General features: G+C 29.5%; 1 protein-coding gene across 1 annotated transcript; it reads left to right on the forward strand.

Annotated features, from left to right (window-relative positions):
- Window positions 1–9,519: 9,519 nt before the first annotated feature.
- Window positions 9,520–11,169, forward strand: LOC119662441. The gene is made up of 4 exons (XM_038072063.1): window positions 9,520–9,607; window positions 10,153–10,261; window positions 10,329–10,462; window positions 10,866–11,169. The coding sequence occupies exons 2-4, from the start codon at window positions 10,156–10,158 to the stop codon at window positions 10,971–10,973; spliced, it is 348 nt and encodes a 115-aa protein (XP_037927991.1). The 5' UTR covers window positions 9,520–9,607; window positions 10,153–10,155; the 3' UTR covers window positions 10,974–11,169.
- The last annotated feature ends 408 nt before the right edge of the window (window positions 11,170–11,577 follow it).

The raw sequence follows: 11,577 nt of genomic DNA on the forward strand, positions 1-11,577 counted from the left end.
CCAGGTTCTTGTAATAGCGTCCATGCTTCATATAAAAGCCCAGATAAGATGAGCGACTTATAGAGCATCGGCCGAGAGAAACAATGGTAATTGGCAATGGTGGTTCTTTGCCAGATCTACAAACTAACTACATATCGTTGTAATTAGTTAAGGTGCTACTAATATGAATGAAGCCATTGACAACTTCGAGCGTACAGTCACCAGCAAGTATCTCAGCGTTCGCCGAATTTAATTTCTGTAAGAAATTTTTATATTGAAATTATTAATCCTCGCAAGTCCATTATAATCAACTATTTTTATTTAAAGAATAATGCTTAACTAATAACGACGGTGAAGTTCTATACGCATACTTTTTAATGAGTTAAATATTTAATAGTTGAAATAAAGAATATTTCAAATTACCTATTTTGAGCACATCATCAGGCGTTGAAACTACCGCTCCGATGTACCCCAAATATACGAAATAGCACAAACAGCAGGTGCAGGAGCAGAACTAAAGGAAGTGCACACCCACTCACGTATATCTGAATTCGTTGCATTGATGAAGGCAAATTTGTTTTGAGGCAATCTTTATGATTAAGAAGCACTTATTTCGCTTCACTGCTGTTAATATCGTGGTTTGCGTTTTCCACTATGCCGTTTACTGTTATTACAAGTGGAAGTTTTTCCTAGCGTTCTAATGGAACACCACTCGAAATATGTGTAGCTTCCACGACCACGAAACAATCACATTTTATTACCAGTCGCAGCTTGGCATCGCGTTTTTGCATAGACAAACCAACACAACAGACAGAAATTATGTACTAAACATTTGTGAAATCCATTCTAAATTTCTTCGCCAGCATAAGTCCAAAAAACGAGAATAATGAAGAAATATGAAACATTTCCACCCAGGTTAACATCTTGCCTTAATTGCCCAATAGCGGTTTTAGTGCTTCATTAAAATTTTTGAAAAAAGCGGTTGAATTTTAACTTGCAACTATTAAATTTAATTAACAAATTTTAAATTGAATATGCAATACGTACAAATGTTCTTTATTTAAATTTTAGTGCTAATAGGTAATTTAAATATATATAACTAAAAACATTGTTTCTTTGCAATATATGACCTAACATTTGATTAGTATAGGAACAATATGAAAAATTTTTTCAACACCATATCATTTTTGAATACTTTGATTTTATTTACAATTCCTACTAAAAGCTGTTTTCATCTCAGCTATTCGAAGTTAAAACTTCGCATGAGATATAGTCTTTCCGATAGTAACATAAATATATAAAGTCGTTCACATTCGATGAAACTATGAATTTTGCATAGTTTTGGCATACGTATTTCCCTTCCAACATAAAAATCTTGCCAGAGTCTAGGCTGTGTAAACACTTAGTTAATTGCATTACAATTGCATCCCAATTATTTCGCACTGATGGGTGTAACAATATATAGTGTTAGTACTGATTATTTTTACTTAAATAATTTTCAAGCAATAGATATAATACAGCGAATTAAAATATAAAATAATTCGATAGATCTATGATAGAAAAAATTTGTCGGAAATATATTTCTATACCTAACTTTAGCAAAATAATCTTCCAATTCTGCAATTACTACAGTTGCCATCGAATTTTAAATAGTAATCTCAAATTAAGATGAATCCAATCTAAAATGGTTTTTGAATTATTTTTGTATGAAGCCAAAAGAATAGATGAGAAACATTGTTAACTGATACTTATAGCATTGTCAAATGGTAGCTTAAATTATAGTAAATAGCCAATAGATCAAATTTATTGTTCATTAAAATTTATTGCTCATTTAAAATTATAGTAAATAGCCTATAGAATTATAATTGTTAATCTCTATGTGATCAAATTTATTGCTCATTAAAGTTTGCTCATTTTAATTTTTAAGTTAAAATTCTTATATTGCCATGTTATGCAGACAGTTAATGTCACAACAAAAGTATAATTGTTGTTGCTTTCAATATGGAAAGTCTTAATTAAAGTATGATCGTTGAAAAGGCTTTCTGTGCGTAGTCATTTTAATCAAAATAGTTTTGCTCCAATACAAATATATATGGACAAATATACCCAAAACATATTACCTTTCAAGTTAAGACATAAGCAAAACGAACGAAATTAATAATTGTAATATAACTTCTTACTTAGTCATAACCAATAATAGCGTATAAATGCCATGACTATTTATATGATGGTCTATGACGTTACTATTTCTTGGATGACTGATACATGATTACAGTGAAAACTATCCACCGGAGGTAAGAGCTCAGTTTTAAAAGCTTCTATACTTTATACTCTATGAGATATTTAATAATTTGATTATTTTATGACTAAATTTATAATTTCCACTTGTTTTTTTTAGTTTTATAAAATATATTCATCTAATTGTATAAAGAGGAAAATCATATATAATAATGTATATATAAATATTTCGAAAAACCCCTGTTTTAATGAGAGAAAATGTGAGATTCGGTAGAGGTTGTGCAAACTTCCATTGGCATGATATACCAAAAATTCTTATTTTTTATTTTTCTTTCAGGAAATGGTTAGTTTTGAGACAATTATGTTGTTCGAAAATTGCACACTTTTTTTCTAAGAAACTTTTTTTTTTTTGTAAAAAGTAGTAACATCAAGAGTGATTTTAATAAATATTTAAAAACTTCAAAATCCTCTTGATGGAGCAGTAAAAGAGTTTAAAGAAGAATGTCTAAGATGGAAATGTTTATCTATTTATTTACAACAAGTTACAACAACAAGATACATAATTTTCATCTCTTAATATTAAAAAATTTTAACATTTAAATACTTAATTTGTTAACTATAACTCCTTATTATTCGAAACCCAGATATCCAAGAGAGAAATGAATTACAGAGTTTAACTCAACACCCTTAACATAAAACGGTTGAAAAAGCAAACGAAAGAATTTTGTCCACACATTGTTATATACGAACTAATAAAACCAAGAAATATTTCCGGGAACCCAATGTTGTTGGGTATTTGTCAATATTTTAGCTGAAAAGTTCTTCTAATTCAGAATAAAATCTTTTTGTTATAGTTCGTAAATATTTTCGAACTGTAAACAATAACTTTTTAATATAGATTAAAACCAATTGAAATTAATTTAATTTATTAAAAATGTTAACTTGAGTTAACAGTGTTGTATTATAAACTATCAAAACAAAATTTGTATAAATCAGTAATTCGAATATCTTCTATAGTAAAGCCACTAATTGTATTTAATTAAATTAAACTACTTTCCCTTTTCTGTTATTATAAATTAATTTTAAGTTTAAATTTTTATTGTTAATCTTTCAAAGCACTAATGCAATTCCACATCTTTATCTTTCTATTACAGATAAGGTATTAGAACAGAATAAACTATATTGAAAATTTACTTATATATTAATACAATATCTTGCTTTCTATACCAATAGCTTAAGATACTGAAACCATTAATACATCCACTTGGTTTCTGTTCGTTTTTGGTTTTAATGAAAATCACTGCTATAGATGCTAAAGTGGTACAAGACATTATTCTAACAGTCGTATTATTAAATAAGATAATTGATCCCCAGTGCATGCAATCCTAAATATTCCAGGAATCTTACTGAATACAAGGCAAATGTACGTAACGTTAACTAATTTAAGCAAACAAATTATACTCATATTGTTTAAATACTCAAAATTACGAAGCCATAAATCTTGAACAAGTGTGTTCTACACATGTTTCGCATATTTGTGACAAGTCGTACACCCCAACAAACTGTACTACACTTTCGATACTGCGAACACGCATAGGCCAATCCTAACCGGAAGAAAAAATTCAAATTCCTGTCGTGTTGGTTCACAGGCACATATCATTATCAAATTAAAATACCATTTCGATATTGACAAAATACCGGAAATACCAATATATATTTATATGTGTGGGAATTAAATTAAGGCAAATCAGCAGCCACAAAATGGTAAGCTAACATAAAGACGCAAAAGAGGACGAAAAATCAAATCAATATTAATTTGCTAGTTAATGGAACAGTACAAAATAGGATCAACGATACCAACAACAATACTAACAAGAACATAAGAACACAAGAAAGTATCACCCAAGACATCCAAAACATCAAATGAGTGGAACTGAGGACTTAAGGTCAAAGTGAATGCTTAGCATATGCACATAAATCTTTCCGAAAACATCAAATTAAGGGTAAAAGGAAAAATTGAAGAAATTACACAGAAGGACAAATAAAAAAGGACAATAAAATTGCTAAACGCTTCAAAAACAATTCAAGCATAAAAATAATGCAAGGAAAAAACAAGCAACGGAAAATGTATAAAACAATAACTTCACATAAACAAAAATCAAGTGAATTTCCAACAAAATCCTACTTATACATATCCAACATCAATTGCCGTTTCCCGCTCCACCCGCGCGCACCCCACCACCTTCACGGAAAACAGCACATGGGATGAAATCGGTACGGCCTTACATTGCAACGACGTTTACGAGAAAAGTTTTCTCGACAAAAATACAAAGAAGGACTATTGCACAAGTCCTTGCTGTGTGGAAGCAGCAAGGACACTGAAAACAGTTGGTGCTACTGCTTTGGATGACCTTAAAGGCGCACAAATTTAATTTTAGGCGAGAAAAACAAGTAATGGTGACATTGGTATGATCTTTAAAATGTGGGGTAATGAAAAACGGCCTATAGCAAGAAGAAGAGAAACAATAAAATAGACGAAAAACGACACATTGTACGTATTTGGCATTAATCAATTGCATTTGCAGGACAATAATTTCTAATACACTGTATTTCCCCATTTACAATAGATTTTTTTTCGTTTGCGTGTGTGTGTTTCGCCAGGGGAAAACATATGCTTGGGGGAGATTGATTTGTAGGCTTGACCCAACTTTGCGTTTGATTAAATTGAATTTCAAAATGTGACACCCGCTTTGCATGGGGCTACTTAAACAGTCATTGCCAAAAAGAGACAAATAAACGGTCAGTACCATGTTACTAATTTAAAAGGCTTTAAAGACAGTCATCTAACAAATGCCCATTTATAGGAATCATTTATTAGCTTCTTATCCTTTTCTTCATGAATGAATCTGTGCATTTTCAGCATTATCATCAGTCTCTGTGATGGATTGTAGTAGTTAATAAGAACAAAGCGTGCTTTTGAAAAATTGTGTAAGGGTGGCTATAATATCAGTTATAATTCTATTAGTAATATATAATTAAAAATTTTTATGTCCTGTGTCAAGGAAACTATTTCCAAATAGAAAAGAGGGTAAAAGTGAAAAAATTTTATTAATCCAAAAATTTAATTTTTAATCAAAAGAAGCTTTGAGCTGACCGTACAACTATTTTGGTTTTTGGTCCGAAAACATATTTATTGAAACATCCATTGATTTGATTGTCCGTATGCAATATTAAGACTGCAAGTATCAAAAATTGAGCATCGGCAAATTAAAACCAAAGCCAAAGCAAGTGTGCGCTCAATTTAGTAATACATAAATCAGGTTTTTTGGTACAACAAGGATTTCTATTCTATTTTTAAGAAGAAATAACACTTACACGTGGGAATCACAGACTTATTGTCAACGATTTTGTTGGGAAATGAATGAACACTTAAAACATCATATTACTTGCGATAAGATAATGCAAGTAAGGAATAAAATCTGGCATTGCATATTCTAATTGTTAACTTATATTAAATCACTATATATAATTTGATTAGTAAAATCAAATTTAATATCTAATATCTAAGATTTCTACTTTCACATCTATAATATGAGGTCTATAGATTGCTATCATCGATTAGCGTCAACATGTAAACCAGCTTATGTTTATCTAACGTGGTGTGGAGAGGACGAATAAAATTGGAGCTTGATTTGGAACTCCATAAAAAGGATATCTAAATGTGTTTAAAACTCACAAACCGACTTTTACACGATGGACTTAATTTACTTCAAAAATCTATCTGTCGTTATGGTAAAGGTTGTTATATTTTAATCCATTTAAAATCGATTCCAAAGGATTTAGAATTATTTTAGTATACTTTGCTTAATATTTAGAGTTTCAGGAAATTTTTTTAACATATGTCTTCGGTTTAAAGACTTAGAATGTTGAGGAAATCAAATCATTCTATACTTCTCAAAAAATTTTTTATCAAATCACCACTCTAACGCATAATTTACTTAATAAAAATGAATTTCTACTATATGAGATGTGATATTATCCCTTCGACCAGGGCTGTCCAGACCAGATAAGATCGCGGATCAATAGAAATCATTGAATAAATTGGAGAGCCGCAGAAATAAATACAAACGTTCATAATTTTTCCGGAAAAAAAAAATGTGCCGATAATATTAAATTTAGTTTTAATAATTCTATAAAATGTTTTAAATTTGTTTTTCGACCTGTTAATTAAAATGGTTTCTTTGGATGATTATTCTGGCTATAGGTCTCTTCTTATTAAATAATAAAACTTTAATATTTTTTTATTAAATTCTATACTTCGACTTTCCTAGAGAGTCATCCTCAGGATTACGATTATAAGTTACTATTATTAAAACTGCATAAACGTCCTTCTCTTTGTTCTATCGTCTAAATCCTATAGAAGAGTCTAAATTGGTATACTCTTCTATAGGAGAGTATACCATATTTTTCTATAGAAGAATAGCTCTCATGAAATTATAATTTAGTCAGATTTTTATGGAGCTATTAACCCATATGCTTCCGTTCATTACTATGTTCTTTATATGGATGGTAAAAGTGTATGAACAATGTTTCACATTACACTTAATTATTATCTGGGATAAAAATCCATCGCACCGAATTTTTAAAATGAAAATTAATAGGCATCTTTTAGGTAAATTCATTTTTCTAAAGGGAATACATTTTTCTAAAGTTTTTTAAATTTCTCGTAAACCGATCTAATTATTTTAAATAATTGATGACACTAAAAATCAAATCCAACAGTGTAGTAAATAACAAAGTCTGCTCCAGTATCTTGGTAAGAATATCTTCCTTTAATAGTTTTTTATTAGATGTGCTTATTTAAATAACATAAAAATGTGTGGCAACTCTAATGTCAGCACCAATAGTTGGAGATTAAAAACTCAATTGAGGTGAGGTGTAAATCACCTAAAAGCGCCTTATATAAATGAATTCTTTACTTACTATGAGTATGTGCTATGATAACAATTCAATTCTTTATCTTGACAATGAATTTCCAAAAAAAATTCTCCTCCAAAAAATCAGCTCAATACCTTTATGTCATTCAGCTATTTCACAAAGTTTTAAATGGGTTTCAAAATGTATACTCGTATCCAATCTAGTCCGCCTGATTTTATTTGTGTAACCAATCGTAAGAGCTATAAAATTTGGTGCGTTACTCTAAGCAGCTTGACTAAGATAAAATATACTCAGGCATTGAAACATGAAAACTTTTTGGATTATTTTCTTTTCAGTTAGTCGGAGAATTAAAAATCATTCACTTGTGCAGGTAAATGAACTGATTCATTTAGAGTAAAGCGAGTTAATGCCAACAGAATCCGCACCTAGACAAAAAAACAGGAAGTATGGAATTGTGTTGTGTGGCATATTTATGGGAATCCTAGCAGGACCAAATCATACTATTCGCAAAATTCAGTAAAATTTGGTACATTTTTAAATGTGACTTTACGAAAATTGTTTCGGAATGCAAAGGCTTTTGAGTTAATCACTTTTCAGCTTGAATTCGTTAGGTGTCCTTTGAAAAGCACACTTAAAATAAAATAAAAACGGCATTAAAAAACCGAAAGCAAAAATCCGGCGAGACCTTTAATCCTTTGCGCAAATGACCGTGTGTGAATTTATTTGCAGCACGTGATAGTTTGACGTTGGGTGAGAGGTATTTTACCATTTTTTTGCTTTAATCTTTTTTTCAAAATAAACACAAATAGAAAATATTCGTGCAAAGAAAGGATTTAAGAATTTAAATCCAATTTATTGTAAGCTTTTGATATATTGAAAGGGGACACCGGTTCGGTGAATTAACGGCTATTGCCGCATGTACATTAAAATACGAGTATTTCTGCACCTATAGAGTTCACATCCAGAAATTATATTTTAAACAGCCTCTTTAAATTGATTGGAAATTTTTTTTATCAGCCGGAATGTAATCTCTACACAAAGAGATACTGGTAGTATTTGCAGACCATAAATTATGCTTGAATTATTCGGATAGACTTAGCGTTTGAACAATTATGGAGCAGTTGAGTTCCAACTGAAGTGGAATACATAACTCCACTGTGGTTTTTAAGAACTATTTACAGACAAATCCTAATTACTTAGAAATTGGCATTCTTTTGCGATTATCTGTAGTGAAATAACCTATTACTTAAGCACATGTGAAGCATTTTTATGACAAATTATAATGTTAAAGAGCCAAATCAGAATTTTCAATTTCATACCGTTAGTACTATTTTGATACTTTTTAGTGTATCTTAATTTTAGATAAAATTTTTGTATATATATGTAAGTTTATTTACGGAAAATGTGCAGATTTCCTGCTAAAAGCTATAAATCCTAGCAGTCATGACTGACTAAGACTATTTTAACCAAGGTGACGAGACACAAAACGTCAGCGTGGCAAAATTTTACTGGAATTTTTCTATGGTTCTTATATGAAATTTTCAATTTACATTTAAAACAACAACTTTTGACGTGACCATAACCGTCTGCATAACATAAACAACTCTTATATTATAACCACAAAAGTAAGTCTCTTTTATAGATATACTCCTGTATAGAGTAACATAGCCTTTCTTTCAGCAGAAATGACTATTATTTGTAAATCTCAGGAATGATGAATATAAAGTTCCTCTTTACTGATGTCAATAGTTTACTCTCTCTGCGTGTATATGAAATAAAAATAATACAAAGTTATGATTATTAATTATATTTTATTGTTAACAAAATTATTTCAAAGTCACAAGTGACACGTCTTATAATGAAAAAAAACTATTTCAAAATTAGAAAGGTTCGAATAGAAATGAAAAGACAGCAACAAAATTTTTAGTTAATTTATTGAAATTTGACTGATCATACAACGTTGTTTCGATTATTTTATTTCTTTACATAATTTTTAAAAAGTTTAATCTATTATCTTTAAAATGTAAAAACTGTTTGTTCTGCCACATTTATAGAGCTTGATTTATAGCCATTTAAAAATTGGTCTAAAATGCAAGTTCTAAAAACCATATAGGTATTCATTTCCTAAAAAAATTAAAAATTTTCCCAAAACACAGGTATTTTTATAGTTGCTTGTTAATTTAGCTGCTAATCATATTGTCTATCCTAATAGATGGCACTAATATCTGTAATATGTTCGCCATATATATTATCTACACAACACTGTAGAAACAAGTGTTATTAAACATTATAATAAAAACGCTTTTGAACACTCTTTTATTGCTGTCAAGTAAATTTTTACAGAATAATATTTAACACATATTTTAACAATTAGAAGTTGGTCATTTCGTTGATTGTGATTTTTTAGTGAAAGTGTTTCTACTTCCACTTTGGACCATAATTTTAGCAAAAGGTTGGTCAAAATTTCTAAATCTTTGTTAGAATATGTTAAAGTTATTTTGCATTTCTAAGTTATTCCATAGATATATTTTAATTGCTTAAATTGTTACTTGCTAAGATATATATACTGATCACAATAAATATATTAGACAATTTTTACAAGCAAATATTGATCCGCGCTTCATGAATTAAATAAAGTGTGTGAGTGTTGGATATATCTTTTTTTGCGGTGGATTCAAAAGCTGAATCCACCAATAATAGGGACAATTGTGGACCGCTTATAAATCTAATGCGCTTTGTAATAAATGTATATCATATAATTTGTGGACACAATAATTTAAACCTAAAAAAGTTTACCAACGGTATTTAGTTCAATCAGTCGGGCTCCACGTTCCAGGGAGCCATAGGGTTATATGAGTATAGTGTTTAGCGGGTAATTTCAAAAGAACAAATTCATTATTAGAAAAAAATAATGTATAAAAAGTTTCTATTTTATCGCATTACAAATTATACTTCCTATTTAAACTTTCACAAATATTCTCAATCTTCTTTCTAAAGAAAATGGACGGGGCAGATACTGATGAACAAGTAATTAGGCGTTTATTGGATGAGGTTGACATAAAATATGATGATGATGTGGTAAATTACATTGGTGTCGTATATCAAGGTGAATACATTTAAAATTATATTCAGTAGTTACTTTTAATAATGTTTGTGTATCTTACGAAACATAGATCTTGTTAAACGAGTTCTGTTTAAAGCTAGAGATATTGCTGAACATTTTGACAGGGCTTGTGTGAGTGAAAGTGATATATCGGCTGCAATCAAGCTGGATGAGGATTCTATGCGCGCACCACCTTCAAACAAGGTAAGAACACACTTTATTATGCACTTGATTGTTCGATTAAGAGTTGCGAAAAAATAAATTAAATCTGGAAGAAAATAATTGGCATGACAATTTTAAGTTTAAGCAAATTGAAAATGATTATATTTTATTACATATTATTTTTCCTACTTTTCTTAAAAGAAAATTTTAAAATATTGCTAATAAACTCAAAAAGGCATAGTTTTAGTTCCACCACATTAAAACTCAAGTCTAAATAACTTTTGCTAGAGAAGACAAGGTATTCAAATTTTTAAGGCATTACTGTTCTTCCACATATTTTCTTCTTGACATCAATTGAGTATTTTTGCAACTCATAATCGAAGAATCTCTATATAGATCACACCCACATTTGCAATTTAAATACATACGAAATTTTTTTTAATAGGAATTAGCTGAGCTGAGTAAAAAGGTTAACAGTAAGCCATTGCCTAAGGTTACACCATTTGGATTACGTTACCCAAGTCAAGGTTCAGCTATTAGACCTTTAAAATAATTGGATGTGGTGTTGACAAAAGAAATACTCTTCAACAATGCCATACAAAAATGGTGATTGAGATGCTTAATAACAACGAAGCCTTCATTTAATTTACAAACACCATTCTTCATACTCATCAAAAAATTAATATTATTTATATTCGATTTAATAGTTAGTTATAGAAATGTAAGATCTGTTCAATAAAGTGTTTCTTTGCGAGTTTAAATATAAATAAATTTAACTACGAACTCAAGAATTAATATTTGAGGATAAGAACATTTAAATGTTAATTAAATTATTAGTCTTCTTAAAGATAGTTCTTTTTAATAACTATGGCTTATATAAAATACTATAACTAAAGACATATATATATAGCCTGGCCAATAGCTACTATTCCAAATAAATGTCTAGATCATGAACTTCCTGAATCCGGAAAAGTTTTTTATTTAAAAAAATTCTCTTTGAAAGCTGACTTGTTTCTTGAAAATTTCATTTCAATATCTCTACTGGGTCAAAAAAGACCAAATTATTATCGACTAATTTTAAGGGCATTTTACATTTTAATGGTTTTATATATTACCCTTTTGGATTACATATACCTATAGATTTTTCTATTCAACCA

This window comes from Teleopsis dalmanni, chromosome X (assembly GCF_002237135.1).
Source record: "Teleopsis dalmanni isolate 2A chromosome X, ASM223713v2, whole genome shotgun sequence".
Taxonomy (NCBI): domain Eukaryota; kingdom Metazoa; phylum Arthropoda; class Insecta; order Diptera; family Diopsidae; genus Teleopsis; species Teleopsis dalmanni.